The following is a 17,598-nucleotide window of genomic DNA, read 5'->3' as shown; positions in this document are numbered from 1 at the left end:
AATGGTCCAATTACGTTACATTGTTATTGCCTCGTTATTTTTTTTTAAATTTTAATCATTGAATAGAGAAAAAAAGGGTATTTTCTTTAGTCATTGGCTAAAATATTAAAGTTAACATTGTAATATGCGCTTTATTAAAATTATTATATTTTTAAAAACTGAAATAATAATGATGCAAAATAATACTTAAATTGAATCTTCATGCATTAGGTTTTTGATTTGAATTATTTTTATAAAATTCTAATGTGCAAGAACGTTTTTATTATAATATAAGTTTTTGGCTTTCACGTATAAAAGCGTTCAAAGTAGATACCTATTTAAAATAAGTAGGATTTCCTCGGTGGTTACACAATTAAAGTAACAATTACTTAATAAAAGAAAATAGGTCTCAACCCGTACAAAATTATCGTTTTAAGATCTATTTTTGCGTGAAAAGATTTCATAACTGGGTTGCTCAATTTTCGTGTCAAAATGCGATTGTTTGTAAAAATTCCCGCCAATATCATTTCACTTGACAGCTCCTGTTACAAATACGAGCTGCAATCAATTTTTATTTTATATTATTTATAAATATCGTTGAAATATTTCGTTATCATGGGAATTCTCGGCTTGTCGAAGCTGATCGCTGACTTAGCACCGCAGGCCCTCAAAGAGAGCGAAATTAAGCATTACTTTGGTAAGAATGTCGGCGTTTATTTTTAGGTTATGCCTCTTGATGTTTTTAATCTAATTGTTTGAATAAACATTGTTTCAGGAAGGAAAATAGCCATCGATGCGTCTATGTGCCTCTATCAGTTCCTTATTGCCGTGCGAAGCGAAGGTTAGTTTTCATTTATACCTGGAATTTGTATAATTATTTCATGCTTTGCAATGCATTTCTTTCGCACGCAACAATCTGTCTAATTTAATCCCGGCATGCGCAAATAAATTTTATTAATCTTGTCATCAATCAGAATGGAAGTGTTGCTTGAAATGACTAGCCATGTTTGGTGACCAGATACTTCCCAACCTTCCAATTCCCCATCTTCTTCCCTTCCCAACTGCCTTCAGCCTCAAAATAAACCCTATCATTTGGGGACAGTGGGGAGCAGTTGATACTCTTTTGCAGTATTCACATTTTATAGTAAAAAAATCACAGATTTATCATCATATACTACATAATGTATTCGTCAGACTGTGTTGTGGCTCCATAATAATACTGCTGAAGAATTTGTTGATGTGCCAACGCCATCGATTCCGAAGAGTGGAGAAATGTAAACATAGTTCGACACAGTTGAAGATAAAGTTGTCGAATTCTGCTGCACGCTTAATACGCAAAAAAATATAAATAGTACTTGGTTTCAACCTAATTACTACAAGAAATAACTATTTATGTCGTGGGATATGGTAAAAAATGCATCAAAGTTCCATTTTTTCTCAATCAAAGTTAAGTTTGAAGGTTAGGAAATACGCATAAATTATTAAAATATCATAAACTAACACCCTATAAACCTACTTTGTGCATGTTTACTTAAATCTCAGACTTCAATAGTTGTCTCCATTGGATATTTAAGTTGAAATCAAGTGTTGTTGAGAGAGCCTACCTACTAGAAGTTTACCCAGTCAAATATTATAGACTGATAATTATTCTGTACTGAATTACAAGAACTGAGGTAACCCCTTTCGGGGCATGCAATTATTGCCCCTCTACTAAACTGACATCCAGATACAGACGACCGGCAGTTGGCCGTTGTCAGCCTAGCCGATTTTAGACATTACATCTGCATTTTTAACTCTTTAATTCGGTGCAGTGTCCATCATAATACAGATTATCAAATGCCAATATTCCTATGTCAAATTCAGTAGTCTGCCGCATGACTAGACACTAGCGCCAACTTTACACTGACGAGTCAGTTTCTTTTACTCTAACACATTCAGTTACTGTACTGTCGCACAGTGGGCTGAAAATCGCCTTTCATAGACATAGAGACTTGAATTTTCAAGGGTATTTTTTTTGGCTAGAAATGGATTCTGCTGATCATTACTATGCTATAAAATTTCGTACGAAGCAATTGCGTGTACAAATGAAGGAGTTATCAATTTTTTAAGAAAAAATTGTATGGCACTGACATTAAAAATGAGGCTATCTCTGGAATCATAAGGTTGGCCATTCTATCCTTACACACAGATATACTACTATTTATTTGTAATTTTTTGACATACTTCGTATTGTGGCGCAACGTGCGATTTTTTTTTTTAAAATCCTCATGTTGAAAAAAAAACTTTTTTATGTTGATGATTCATTTTAATGCTTAAATGCTTTACATATGAGTATGCTTTGTCTAGTTTACAATATTTTATTTACACTGCAAGCCAAAACACTGTGCACAGTGGGCTGAAAATCGCCTTTCATAGACATAGAGACGAATTTTCAAGGGTATTTTTTTTGGCTAGAAATGGATTCTGCTGATCATTACTATGCTATAAAATTTCATATGAAGCAATTGCGTGTACAAATGAAGGAGTCATCATTTTTTTAAGAAAAAAAATTCAAGTCTCTATGTCTATGAAATGCGATTTTCAGCCCACTGTGCGCCGTTTAGCTTGCTAGAGCTGACCATTTTATCAGTCATCAGGGTTCGTTATTGTTATTTTAGGACATTTTGTTTAGTGCTCTGTGTATTCTAGCAACTGTCGCATGTTTTTCTGTTTGTTTCGTTATGTCGTCATGTTTTTTGTTTGAATAAATTTACAAAATGGAGTCTTCTCGCAAGCGTAAACATGACATCTTATCTTTCAACCAGTACAAGTACAAATTACACCTGTTAAATACCTTTTTTAATTTCTCAGGTCTCACGCCTATTCTGTTAGAAGGTCGGAGAAATTAAAAAAAAGAAATCAAAAAATTAAAAAGTGCGCCCTACTGTCGAATTTGGCAGCCATCTCTGGTCCGGAGCCCCTAAATACCTGAAAAAATCCCTTGACTCTGTGCAGAAACGGGCGGTCCGTTTGATAGATTCCCCAATCTTAACAAACGGACTGCAATCTTTAGAGCACAGGCGTCGGGTAGGTATGCTGTCCTTATTCTAACGGTATTACAATGGAAGATGCTCTGAGGAACTAGCGTCATTGATCCCTTTGGCACCGGTGCGTAGTCGGGATACACGCCAAACGCGCGCCCAACATTTGTAGACGGTTGACATTTGTCACATGAGAACGGGTCGCTTCTACGATTCGTTCTTAAGTTCAACAGCTCGGCTGTGGGACGAACTGCCGGCCTCTGTGTTTCCTCCCTCCTACAACATGGGACTCTTCAAGACCCATGTTCACTCCTTCCTCTCCACAAAAAGACCCTCCACACAGCATCCCCAAAGATGACATAGGCCCTGAGGGAAATTATTTTCTTCAGGGCCTCCTGTGTGGAGTTAATATAAAAAAAAAAATTTATAAAGTTTTTTTCAAATTGCGGTCGGAACCTTTGGTTTAAAAATGGTGCACATTTTAATTCTTCTGTGGTTAATTTCTAGATTTGAATACAAAGTTTTCTCTTTCTAACATAAGGGAGATACAATCAATCGCCTAATTTACTCACCGCACTAAACTGTCATCTTGTATTTTGCATCTCACTGTTTGTTTTGATTTGGTGCCAAAATAGGTTGTCACGTGGTTGCCTCCTAGCTGCCGCAAAGGTATGCAAAATTTGTCGTTTTAACATGTCCATGTAATCAGACATCAATGATGAGAATCAACAAGATAATCAGTAACGACTCTCTCGAGATCATACGAGTTGTTCCTAAAAGCGAATAAACTAGCTTGAAGGTTTAATTTTTACCATAATATTTAGTATGTATGCACTATAATCCGTCGCTTCCACAGAATACTGTATCGGTTCTAGTTTATTGATCTATATATATTTATTTTGTTGTTTGTGGCTGTCGCCAGGAGCGCAGCTGACTTCGGTGGATGGCGAGACCACGTCCCACCTGATGGGTACCTTCTACCGCACCATCCGTCTGCTGGAGCACGGCATCAAGCCGGTGTACGTGTTCGACGGGAAGCCGCCAGACATGAAGTCCTCTGAGCTTGTCAAGCGCGCTGAGCGCCGGGAGGACGCGCAGAAGGAGCTGGATAAAGCGACAGAAGCGGGTGAGGAAACATAAAGGGGTTTTGGTAACTTATGAAATGATTATGAAACAGTCATTTTTTATTCTTTGTTTGCTGCATTAGTAAAAAAGTCAAGCTAAGTAATATACAGTAAAACTCGCTTAAGAAGTTCCCACTTAAGAAGTTTTCACGCTTAAGAAGTTTTGATTTTTGGTCCCTTGAAAATTCCATACAAAAAACACGATTTTTTCCCACATAAGAAGTTTTAGAGCTAAAACTGCTTCCCGCTTAAGAGGTTTTAGAAATCCGGCGGTAAAATCAACACAAACGAAATATTGTGTCGCAAAATATCTAAAATGAACCTTTTTCCAAGTCATAAATTGAAAGACGTTGACTGAAACCCATACCTATACTCGGTCCAAGATTAGAACAACCCGTGGACGCGCATGTCTCCGCCCCTTCACCCCACTCCTAAAAGGTCGAGCGTTAACACATTCAGACCCACTATTTTAATAAATTAATTATTTAATTTATTTTCCTACCGATAAATAAAATTAAAAATTAAAACATTTTAATACATTCAAATAATGATGATGATAGTATTACAATACATATATTGTTCTTTATTAGGCATCAGATTTATCAAATCGGCTAAGAAATCAATCCAAAGTTGAAAATATCATCATTGCCATTAAAAAAAAAATTAATTTTCCTCAGATGATTCATTTGAAATTTCAAAAGCTAACGAATTATCATTATTGTCCTCTAGTTCATCAACAATGTGATCGATATTCCGAAATTTTTTTTCGATACATATTTATTATCATTGTCCGTTGAGGTTTGTGCACCACCTATAAACATAAAAAAAACCGATCAACACCAACATTCACAAATTTTATACATATATTACCTATCTATATCCTTGAATTATAAAAATGCATTGTTGTAAATCGAATAGTCATACAAATAACACATAAATAATGTTTACCTGTCCTTTTTTGTTTTTCGTAATTGGTGATAATGAATTCGGACATATCGGCTGAACATCCATTTTATAGCAGGGTCTGAATGGGTTAATTTCTCTAAGCGCAGGCACTAACGTATAACGAATTGTCAGCGAAGATTGCCGGAGATAGCCGAGCGATGGCGGAGGAAAGGAGCGGGGGGGTGGTATGCGCAGAACGAACCTAATTTGGTACTCCAACAGGTCGTTCTTATCGTGGACAGAGAATAGTACCTGAGACCATAAAACCCTTTGTCGGCCGCCGGGCCGTAAGCCGTAACCTGCCGTAACCAATAAACATCCAATAAATAAACCAAATACCCCGTCTCCTAATCCCCTAACTAGGTAAAATAGCAATGGAACGAATAAACAATGCGGAATTATGTAACAAATATGCAAGCGTCTTTAAGGCCGAAATAACATGAAAGATTATATTAAACTCAACCATAATGACAACGTGGGCTAGATCTACATTTGCATACATTTGACGCCTCCTTCAATAATCTTCCCTTTGATAATGAACATAGAGATGTTTCGTAATAAAATAGTTTTACCTACCAATAAAACTTATATTATGTACCTAACCTCATTTAAAACCTTTATTGAGAGAAGCATTCTCAAATTCCCTTTCGCGTGGCACTTTCCCGCTCTTTTTCAGCACCTTGTGTTGGACAAGTGGTCACCAGATGCTACACAAAAGTAAAGCGTCCCCTATGCGACTTTTGTTTACGGCATTCTTTCTCATTAGTTCTCACCAGGCAGTGATTGCCTAGGTTTTAAATGAGGTTAGGTACATAATATAAGTTTTATTGGTAGGTAAAACTATTTTATTATGTAGCCTGAACCGTCATTTAAAACCTTTATTGAGATCTGTTTGTTATCGACTGGTGACCACTAACGCTAATGTGATCTATTATAATACGTCAAAAAACTGGAATACCTACTCACGTGTTACAGTGGGTGGAATAGGGAGGCTACAGACAATGCCCTATTTACCTCTAGGGGAGTGTTAACTTCCCTTCTGTAGAATTTGGCAAAGGTGTCCCGGCTCCTCCAGTTCCCTCGAGCCAGGATGTCATCCAATCTAAAATTATCCAGCCAGTTAAGTGACGCCACTGCTGCCCGTACACTTCCCGGGGCAGCTGTGATCTTAGCTTCTTCTAGAATTGTTTTGACCCAACGGGCGATGACTGTTCTTGAAGCTGCCTTAACTGCTCCCGATGTAGTGATGAAGAGTTCTGTTAAATTCTGCTTTGTTTCCCTCCGTTCTTTGGAGGTTTCAATCAGTTTCTTAATCCAGTATGCTGGGTCTATATTTGGCTGATTTCCGTTTGTCAACCTCCAACCTGACTGTTGGTATGTAGCAGAGTCAGTTTTGGATCCGAAAACTGGCCATAACGAGACCCCTTCCTCATTTATGAATAGTTTGTCTGGCGAACACTGTAACAAGGTCAGGTCATGCACTCTTCGTCCCGAAGCTAACAAAAGTAAAGTCGCTGCCCTTCTCGAGACTTCAAAGAGACTCAACTTTTTGGGTGGGTTAGCTTCTAACCAGGTCAACACCATTCTGGGATCCCAGATAGGAGGCTTAGACAGTTTAGGATGCTTTAATGCTGCGGCTTTGAGAACTTGTCTGACTAGAGGGTGTGAGCTTAGGTTTCCTTCTTCCGGGCTACTGAAAGTTGTTACTACCGATTTATGGAGTCGAATTGTGCTGGGAGAGAAATTGTCTTCTAAACTAAGATCTGTTAAAAATCTTGCCAGGTTACTTCCTGTAGGGACATTCGGGTTTACCCCGTGATTTAATGCCCACTTTTGCCACCTAAGCCATGCCGGTTTATATGTTTTAAGTGTGGATTCTCTCCAACCTGACTTTAAAAATTCTTTCTGTTTGTCCGACCAATCTGTTAATGACTGACTCCACCCCGGCACTTCCACACCTCCAAAATAAAATCCTCTACTTGTGGAGGGGGTTTCAAGGTTCTGGTGTCTATCAGCACTTCTGTCAGGTTCATTATGGTGAAAGGAGGGCTCGTCGCTCGACTTTTCAAGTCTGGTCTCCAGAATACTTTCTTCCATCTCGGGGCTACAATCAGGTATAGGCCCTTGGCCCGGTTGAGGTGTGCGAGAACTCTCGGCATGAGGCACGGAGGGGGGAACACCCAAGCTAGAGGAAAATCCCACTCTCGAGTCCAAGCGTTGACAAAACTTGCCTCTTTGTCGAATACATTTAGGGACACATAATCTTCTACAACGTGAGCTGTCTCCGATGCAAACAGGTCTATAGTTGGTCTCCCCCATTTTGCAAAAATCAATTTTGTTGCTGCTGGTAAAAGATGCCACTCCGGAGGTTCGCGTTTTCTGGAGAGTTGATCTGCCACCTCGTTGAACCTTCCTGGTAGGTAGTGAGCAGACAGTGAAATGTGATACGTGTCTGTCATCTGAAGGACTTGACGAGTCGCTTCGAGCAATGTCTTGGATCGTGTGCCGCCTTCGTTGCGAAGGTACGCAACCACCGATTTGTTGTCTGACTGGATCAGGAGACCCGAGTCTGACAGCTCTGGCCCGTGAGGAGTAAGTGCTGCCAGCACGGCGAGCATTTCCTTGACATTGCTGTGGAGAGGTTGCTGTGTTTGGGACCAAGCTCCACTCAATCTGAGGTCGTCTAGCTGCGCACCCCATCCCCAGTCCGAGGCGTCGGTCGTGAGGGTATGACGAATCACTGCTTGATGCATTGGTGACCACGTCTGCAGGGACCTGCTCCACCATCTCAGCTCCTCTATCGCTGTTCGAGGAATGGGATGGAGTCGTCTCGGTTTGAATGCAGGCAGCTTGCGACTGGCACACTGTAACATGCGAAGGTTAAGCCTGCCTCTATGAATGGCGAAACTAGCAAAATTGAGGGTACCCAAGAGGCTCTGGGCCTGCTCAAGTGACCACCTTCCTAGATTAATGTATTGTTTCAGTAAATTTGTTATTTTCGCTATTTTAGTTTGCGGGAGGCCTTTTAAGCAGTCCCTTGAATTCCATGAAATTCCCAAATATTCAATTTTCTGAACTGGACACAGAGTGGATTTACTGAATTGTATTATCCACCCAAGAGTTTGTTTTATTTGTCGTGTCATTTCGTCTGTGATTTGGGTTTTATAAGTTGAGCTTACCGTGTCTGCCACTATACTTAGAGGGGGTTTCTGCCGAAAGGGTAGCTTGTACCCTCGCAACATGGTTAGCAGTGCTGGTGGTGCTTCTAATTCTTCCCATTTGCTTATGAAGTGCTGCAATTGCCCCCCCTGAAACGCCTTCTCCGGATAGTCATAGCCTATCCTTGTTGCCAAAATTCCTTCTTGGTTTGGCTGGTCCCCTCTTGTCCGCACCTCTTGCATCTTGATTAGATCGCCCTCCGCGGGGGGCTTTGTTGTCTCGGAAGGGCTTGTTGTCCCGAAACGTCCTGCTTTCCCGAAAGGGCCTGCTCTCACGAAAAGGCTTCCTCACTGGCACTTTCTTGGGCATCTGCGAGCTGGTTGATGGCTGAGGGTCGAAGCTTGAATGTGGGAAGCATTTATCCAGTCCTCCCATCCGCTGAATCTGGGATTCTAGCTTCATTGGTTCAAAAAGATAACCCGCTGCTGGAGGAATATTTTTGACTGCCTCCCGTACGTAGCGGCTCTTTATCTCGTTAAGGATTGCATCCCTACGATGCTGGATCGCATTTGCTCTCCTTCCACAGACCATCTGCAGGACATCTTTGGTCACTGTCTGATATTGCGTATCCGGGGCAAATAGCGACTCCACTTTCTTGAAGAGGGAACCTGCTGACAATTCCTTGCCTTCCTCTGCACTCCAGTTTACCAGTTCCTGAAGAGATTTCTTGAGGCACTCATTTTGCTGCAACAGGGCATGGCTTAGTGACCCGCAAAATTTGTCAAGTGACCCCGCGTATTGCTCTGCCTTATTCAAATGCAGAAACTCTCCATTAACCTCCAACTGGTTGAACATGGGGTTGGCCAGGTATTTTCTTACGACCTCCCCATACCTTACTTCGTTCCATTCAGGCGAACCGAAGTGTTGTAAATCTTCGATTTTCTTTACGCGGTTTGCGTTCGCCTTAGGAACTGTAGGTTCCTTACACGTGGTTTCCGCCATCGATAGGTTTAATTCCTTGAATTCATGATTAGGATTTACTAATCCCATCCCTAGCGAAGATCGTGAATTTCTCTCCACGTGTATCTCTTGATCTTCCGATGATGCGTCCTCGTCGGAATCCAAGTTTCTCCTATCTTCGTATGTTTTAGCCGCCATGAAGTCCTGAATAAACGAGCTAATGTGCTCCACTTGAGCCGTGAGTTTATCAATGCGATGTTTTTTCGTAGATTTGGTCGATTTCGGTAACTTTCGTTTCGGCTCATTTTGTTTTGGCAAAATGATCTTGTTAACTTCTTCTACCGTCATCTCTACCGAATCGGATGATGACATCTCGGAGCCACTCATTGTTAAATTGGACAAGAAACCAAAACACAAAACACAAGGTACACAAAACACAATGTAAATAAACAAACAACACAAAATGGCCGCGAACTGACGAACTTTTCCGTCGTGTTCACCACGTGTTTTATCTTTTTAAACAGTTAAAAATTATTTCTGTTTTAAAAATACTTCGAACAGCCTCGCTGTTATAATATAATGTATTATCTTGAAATAATTATACACTTAAAATAATTATATACGGGAAAAATCGTTATAAATTCTGAGCTACTTCGCAACGACAACGCCAGCGACGGAATTTAAAACGCTAATGAGAAAGAATGCCGTAAACAAAAGTCGCATAGGGGACGCTTTACTTTTGTGTAGCATCTGGTGACCACTTGTCCAACACAAGGTGCTGAAAAAGAGCGGGAAAGTGCCACGCGAAAGGGAATTTGAGAATGCTTCTCTCAATAAAGGTTTTAAATGACGGTTCAGGCTACATAATATTATTGTATAAAATTTTTATTCCATCGAATTTGTAAAACACGAAAAACTTTTGATAATCTATCGGATCACGGTTAATACGGAATATTTCACCTTTAAATACATAACAACATGATTATATGGCGGGGGAGATGGTAAAATATGCATTATAATTACGTTTTTTTCATTCAAACATCAAAAATTGCCGTGCATCATGTTTCATCTGACATTTGTCGTAAATTAAGTTTGAAGGTTAGGAAATACATATGCATAAATTTAAAATGTAGATTGAAACGAAACTTCGCAAATGATTTTTCTAGTTTTTGGATGCGTTCACAGATTATACATAATTCCAGCGTCAAACAGCTTGTATGATATAACTTTCTGATTCAAGCATCAAGCCATTTATTTATGTGCGAAATCGTAGCTATTCGATGTCTGCTAGTTAGGTAGGACCATAAATGAACCTACAGGTACATAATATTGAGCTGCGCATATTATTTTCATAAGGAATTTCTAGAAAAGGATTAAAATATCTTTAAAAATATACGATAGTCGACTGTGCCTGGCGAAAATACATCATAACAATAGTCTCTCGAATCTCAAATGCCATTGGAGCAAGAAGCAAGCGTGCAAAAAAGTTAAAGTCCGCCAACTAATAAGCAGTTTGCCGCGTAGACTTTGTGAGATTTTTCTGTGCAGTGCCATGGCAGGGTTGCAGTACGCAAACGGTTCTGAGGCAAAGAACCCGCCATCATTAGTTTGCGGTTAACAAAATTACTTGCGGTGTCCTTTTATCAAACCGCTTGGTAAAATTAACCACAACAAGTCTTTCTTTCTCCCTCAGTTCATATAGTAAACGAAAGCGTAAAAAAGAGACGGCGTATATCCACAGCTCTGTCTTCAACTGTCAAGTTAAGAGTGAGTAATCACTAACAAGTAAATATGTATAATCCATTGCCTTTACACCAATTTAAAATAAGATCAACAGTATGAACCTTTTGGAATGCTGCAACATTTACTATCCGAATTCGAGTGGCTTTTTCGAGGGATGTACTTTAACAGTTTTAAAATTGTGTTTACTTTGTCCATGGGATGGTTTTGTTTTGATTTGTAATGTTTAGTCAAAATTTTACAACAAAAGAATTCAATAATAGAGTTAAGCAATCTACTATAGATAAATACTTCGAAAAAAAAAAAAAATTTATATGTAGGTATGTAAATAAACTTTTTATAATCAACTATGTTTTACCATTTTTCATTTATTTCACTTTCCCACCTTTTTCTAAATACATATGTAATACTAATTACCATGATAACTAGAAGATGTATATATATATTTTTTTTTTTTGACCGCTTGGATCATATGAGCTTGTTTTCACGACAATTTAACGTAGGTAGACATAGGAATGACGTATGCCCCGGACTCGAGTTATTAAATGGCTAAAATTGAATCCCACTTAAGAAGTTTTCCCACTTAAGAAGTTTTTTTTCCCCGGTCCCTTGGAAAACTTCTTAAGAGAGTTTCACTGTATTTACATGCGTTTGTTTAAAAATATGTATTGTTGGTTCATGTATTACAGCATTTAAAACAAATAAATACAATACTAACCCATCTTAATTAATTTAACATTGAAAGTTTTTACTTTGATGTCATTTTATTGTCTATGAGAGTGGACGGGGGACACCCAAGATGATGAATGATAAAAATGGTTGGAAACAGGCGAATACAGCATTTCTCAATACTTGGCTGATCGGTGCCTCAGGTTGATGAATCAAAAAGTTGGGAACAACGGCCATTAATTTTATTATCAATGCCCTTATTGATTTTTGAGTAAATTATCAGAAATTTTTGATGGTTTATATGGTAATTAGAAGGGTAGAACCTGCGATCCCGGGACTCCACCACTAACTGATCAATGTTCTGTATTTCAGGAGACACAGCCATGGTGGACAAGTTCAACCGGAGGCTGGTGAAGGTGACCAAGCAGCACTCGGAGGAGGCCAAGCAGCTGCTGAAGCTGATGGGGGTCCCCTACGTGGACGCCCCCTGTGAGGCTGAAGCCCAGTGCGCTGTTCTGGTGAGTAACCCTTCAATTCAACAACTCTTTCTGATTTTCCAAACAAGTCTAGCTACATGCCTAGCATAGTTTTACTTGAGGTTTGACATTGCGATGATAATGTCGACCGTTAAAAAAATATTATAGTTCTTATCGTTAAAAAAGCAGCTGCATTCTGTTTGTAGGTCCGCGAGGGCAAGGTGTACGCTACGGCCACCGAGGATATGGACGCCCTGACCTTCGGCTCCACAGTGCTGCTGCGTCACATGACCTTCAGCGAGGCGCGCAAGATGCCGGTGCAGGAGTTTCACTTCTCCCGCATCCTGGAAGGGCTGGCCATGGATAGGAATGAAGTAAGGAAACTCTTCGTTAAGTCTTCTTTTCTTGTGTCCTATTCAACTGCCCCATGTGACTTTCTTATTTCCAATATTAAAAGTTTGGCTCAGAAGAGAATGAATGTCATTTATGACTATTTTGCAAGATTTTTGGAAGCTTTTTTTTAACAGATTGGAAAAATGGGAAAGTCGCTGCTCCAAGTGTGTAGCCCTCAAAAGGAGACAAGGTTGAGAAAGGAAAAATTACACTATACAAGAATAAGCAAATATGGTGAAGGGATAAAATTCAAATAACTAAACAGAAATAAAAAAAAAAAAACAGACTTATTTTATTCGATAAATAAATATAATACAAAATATAATACGTTATTGTTATCTCGCTTTTTTGTCATTTCGTATAAAAATAATTAATAAAAAATTCACAGAGTTGCATAAATTTTTATCAAATTGCGGTTGGAACCTTTGGTTTCATAAAAGTGCACATTTTAATTCTTCTGTGGTTAACTTCTAGATTTGAATATAAAGCATGTTTTTTCTCTTTCCAACACCGTTTAGACAATATTTCTCACCATGAGAGTAAGGGAGACAAAAATTTCTATGTGAGCATAGGAGTTGTTCTCAAAACCAAACAAATTGTTTTCCAGTTCATCGACCTTTGCATCCTGTTGGGCTGCGACTACTGCCCCAGCATCCGTGGCATCGGCCCCAAGCGCGCCGTGGAGCTGATGCGCACGCACCGCTCCATCGAGGAGATCCTCAAGAACATCGACCTGGCCAAGTACCCGCCCCCAGAGAACTGGAACTACAGCCAGGCCAGGAAACTGTTCCTCCAGCCGGACGTAGCGGATCCCAAGGATATTGAAGTAGGTTCATTATTATACTTAGAGTGACAAAGCAGAACAGAGACCAAACACAACCATGACCAAACAGAACAGTGACAAAGCAGAGCATTGAAGAAAAGTGAAGGAATAATAACCTAACCTAACTGACATAACCTACTCTTTTATCGTGTTCTGTTTTGTCTGATTATCGTGTTAAAGAGAGTTAGCCTGTAGTGCCTAAAGTTTTAAAATCTATCTAACCATCATGCTGTTTCACTGGAGGTGTAGGCAGAGATGATGGACCGCCACACAACTCTGTTTTGGCACACAATCCTTGCTTCATTCACAATCATATATTGTCTTCAAATGAAACTTTCACCATTTCAGTTGAAGTGGGCAGATCCCGATGAGGAGGGCCTGGTCAAGTACCTGTGCGGAGACAAGCAGTTCAACGAGGACAGGATACGAGCCGGAGTCAAGAAGCTGTTGAAGAGCAGGTCCGGAAACACCCAGGGGCGGCTGGACTCCTTCTTCAAGGTAACCTATTCTTCTTTAGAAACTTGCACTCCAATTGCCCTGATTAAACAACTCCTCCACTCTTATTAGTCCTGAACGGAGAGCCACATAGGTGATACCTGATCGCTCCAATGCATCGGTGACCTTCCTCTGTGACCATGATCTTCTGCAGGTTTGAGTGAGCAACTTGTTCAAAATATCTTGTAGGCAGACAGTTTACAGCCTATCGTGCATGCCCAGCTCTTCCAGAATGGAAATGTTAGTGTGCTTGGCTGTCCATGGAAACCTTAGAAGGAAAGTTGAAACAACTCTCCTAATACTAGACATTCCTAATAATATCCGCTTCTTAAGATATGTACAAACCTAAAGAACGATATCTAGCCAACGGAAATCGCCGAGTTCCAGCGACTTTGCCATTCTTTGGTTGCATTTCACTAGAGTTCCGGCCAGAGGATGCGAGTTGAAACACTTCCTTCACTGCGTCTTGCATCCCACGAGTGTGGCTTATTAACAAAAGTAACTTATTACTAGACAACTCCATTTTTCAATTTTTAAATGTTTATTGTTATGAATGTTTATTGTTTATGAATGTTTATTGTTATGAATGTTATGTTTATTGTTATAAATACTTGAGTCGGGCCATGTCAAGAGTCAGAATAATAGAAGAGTATGTATGAGACGATGTATGAATGTGAACGAGGCAAGGAGTGTGTGCTAAGACCGAGTTGTTTGTCGGTCCGTCCTCTCTGCCTACCCCTGCGGAGAAACGGCGTGATGGTTAGTTAGTTATTGTTTATGTAAACACAAAAGATAAATACGCTACTGCACCGTGCGTGAAGAGTGAATGCGAGCGAATGCCGTCTCCACTGCGCACGGTCGAACGGCGTGCACCCGTTGATTTATGTACTGAAACTCATCTCCTTTTTTATGATCTGTTTCCGCAGGTATTACCCTCAACTGGCACAACCCCAAAAAGAAAATCTGAGGATACCAAAAAGGGAGTCACACCAAAACGTGGCAAACCCAGCGGGGGTGGAAAGGGGAGAGGGAGACCTCCCAAATAAGCAATGGCCACGCCACTAACGTAGTGTTATGTATGTAATATAAGTGCGCTGGTAACACTTGAATCTCCATGAAAATTGTGTCTCAACTTCCATTATCATCACTGCGTTACATCCCAGGGTGGGATTTACAACGCCAATACCAGTACCTATTCTAATAATATTACATTAACCTGTGGTGTCCCAGGAAATTCCAAGCTCAATTTCCAAAGGCTCAAATTCCAAAATCAAACGTCAAGTGTCCACTTAAATTTTTTTTGTGTCGCATTTTATAAGTATATGATAACAATTCTTCCAGATTTCGGTAGTTTATACAACTGTTGTTACTAATAATATTATTTTGTACAAGAAACATGTAAATAAATAATGCTAAAAATATAATTATTCATTATGACGTAAAAATTTTGACATTTCTTACGAAGTTAATTTTCATCACTTTTCTTGGGTGAAATATTATAAAAATTACATCAAAATAATGTAGATAAAACTATCTTTCTGATGATACCTCAAATCTATTATTTACAGAATTAATTTATATCAAAAATAATGAAAGAAGACGCTTTGACACTAAAAACGCGGCAAATATTTCGTTGGCATTCCACAGAAAAATTCTTTGTAAAAAATCTGAAAAGCTAGAAGTCATTCCGGTATTTGCTGCGTAAAGAACGAGAATAGCCCAAGCGATTGTGACCTTGTTCTTCATACAAATTCCTTATACATAAGGGTCAAAATCCCACATAATTTTTTTTTTTTTTTTAATTCCTAGATAATGTGCTGCACTCATATATGCGGTCCCGGGATATGACGGGTTAACCAGTGTGCCAAGAAATCCACCGTGGATTTGCTAATACCTCAGTGCACTTGCCTCGATTTTATGGTATTTTGAACATTATAAAATGCTCCTAGCATATTTTATTCACCTTTTGAGGAGATAAAGAATCTTAATATTATTTTAGCTTGTCGTTTCGTGACTTGCAAACATTCCAGCCGTGGATTCATCTGCTGTCGCATTTTGAAGAAAAACATTATCGTGTTGAAAGTGCAATTATAAAATCCAAGATGCACACTGTGTGCTGCAATAGTTGGAAGGAACCATTTTCATTTAATCAAAGCAGGGGGCTTATACAAAGATTTAATCTTATGGCGACACGAGACTAATAACAGGGGTTTGCTCTAGGCTCACATTATGATTCATTCTGAAGAATTCGTACCTATGATTTTTTTTAACCTTACCATTCAAAAATTTTTCATAAAATGTTTGAAAAAAATTATAAAACATTTTTCAAATATAAAATTAGCCGTAAGTACCAGATTTTATTTTTCTAGACGATGAATTAGTAACCTCCCGAGGTATTCGTCCAGAAACATTTATGAGAATTAGTTAAAACCGCGCGGAAAGATCAATTTTTCTAGGCCTGCTAAGACAAATTCGATCGTAGATATGTCTAATACTCTTGGCCGAATATTTTTTTACACAACTTTTTCGCTTACGTCGTTAAGATTCCCACTTTATTTTTACTATATTTTCTAGTGCAATCTGCAGATCTGTGCATTACACCAGGTCGCATGTTTTTGTTTACGTTTTCTTCACTTATATTGTTAAGATTAAATAAATAAGTTAAAAGCTGTTTTGTCTTCAAATGATGTGTTAAAATTCCAGTTGCGGATTCATCTTCTGATGATGCATTTCAAAGGAAACCGTTTGCATGTTCAGAGTGGACTCTAAATTCTAGCTTCACACCATATGCTGCAAAATTCCCATTAAAATTGCCATTTGTAGTACCTACTTGGAGAAATATTAAATATTATGACTTCTGTACGTTGTCTATGGCCTAGTTGATAAGCACTGCTATAAATTTAAATTCTAGCATAAATTTTTTAATACGTAAACACATGATCAATGATTTGTAAGAAAAAATATTTCAATAACTTCGGTTCATGGAATGTCAATAACAAATTAGTCGGAAGAGATGAGAGACATCTTTTGTTAGAGTATAAAACTGCTAAGTTAGCTTAATGATTAATCGAAGATACCAACACGCTGGAGTGTATGAAATAATTCCAATAAATGTTTTAAAATATCTCTTCTGTCCAGTGGATAAATAAAAATCGGATATGTTTATCCGAGACACAATCTAGGTTACACACCAATTTCATTGTTTCCATTGAAAAGGAAGATGCCAAAAATATGGGAAAAATTAGTTGCAAGATGATATTGTTAATTCTGAATTTGAAATATGAGATTGACAAATATGATATTTAATAAATAGGTTCCAATGGTCACGTTGGTTAAGATGCCTGTTCCGGTAAGACAAGAGATCCTGGGTTCGTTTGCTAGTTGTGACCGTTATCTTTTTATATTTTTGTGTCTTGTTCTGTTTCATGTTTTGTTTAGATTTATTAATATTGTCTTCTTCTTCAATAATAAATTATTTTTTAAATCGGAGTGTTTGCTTAATTTAATTCCACTCACAGCGATATTTTAATTTTTAACTATTCTGGGGCATTTTTAAGATGCAAACAAGTAAAATAAATATGTAGAGTTTTATGTGAATTACATAAAATACAGAATTACCAAATTGATAATGCTAAATAATATTAATTATAATTATTTGTTATCCTTTATGCTATGTATAAAACCTTATCTTATAAACATTATTTATTTTTCAGAATAACTTTATTGAGTAAAACCTCAAATTGTAATATTTAATTATTGAAGACAATATTAGCGATTTCTAAACGAAAATCTGAAACAGAAAAATCAGAAAAGGA

General features: G+C 38.5%; 2 protein-coding genes across 2 annotated transcripts; one reads left to right on the top strand and one right to left on the bottom strand.

The window, feature by feature from the left end:
* The first annotated feature begins 510 nt into the window (after positions 1 to 510).
* On the top strand, positions 511 to 17,272 carry Fen1 (Flap structure-specific endonuclease 1). Its single transcript, XM_089648900.1, has 8 exons — positions 511 to 676; positions 755 to 820; positions 3,922 to 4,125; positions 11,969 to 12,114; positions 12,279 to 12,446; positions 13,073 to 13,291; positions 13,637 to 13,786; positions 14,710 to 17,272. The coding sequence occupies exons 1-8, from the start codon at positions 595 to 597 to the stop codon at positions 14,827 to 14,829; spliced, it is 1,155 nt and encodes a 384-aa protein (XP_089505026.1). The 5' UTR covers positions 511 to 594; the 3' UTR covers positions 14,830 to 17,272.
* LOC149410149 (uncharacterized) lies at positions 6,432 to 8,472 on the bottom strand. Its single transcript, XM_089648525.1, has 2 exons — positions 8,248 to 8,472; positions 6,432 to 7,932 (listed from the first exon to the last, which is right to left on the bottom strand). The coding sequence occupies exons 1-2, from the start codon at positions 8,467 to 8,469 to the stop codon at positions 6,994 to 6,996; spliced, it is 1,161 nt and encodes a 386-aa protein (XP_089504651.1). The 5' UTR covers positions 8,470 to 8,472; the 3' UTR covers positions 6,432 to 6,993.
* Positions 17,273 to 17,598: the final 326 nt, after the last annotated feature.

The sequence above is a fragment of the Hesperophylax consimilis genome, chromosome 28 (genome assembly GCF_061612785.1).
Source record: "Hesperophylax consimilis isolate HC1 chromosome 28, BYU_Hcon_1.0, whole genome shotgun sequence".
Lineage (NCBI taxonomy): Eukaryota > Metazoa > Arthropoda > Insecta > Trichoptera > Limnephilidae > Hesperophylax > Hesperophylax consimilis.
This window is presented reverse-complemented; position numbering and strand designations above follow the sequence as displayed.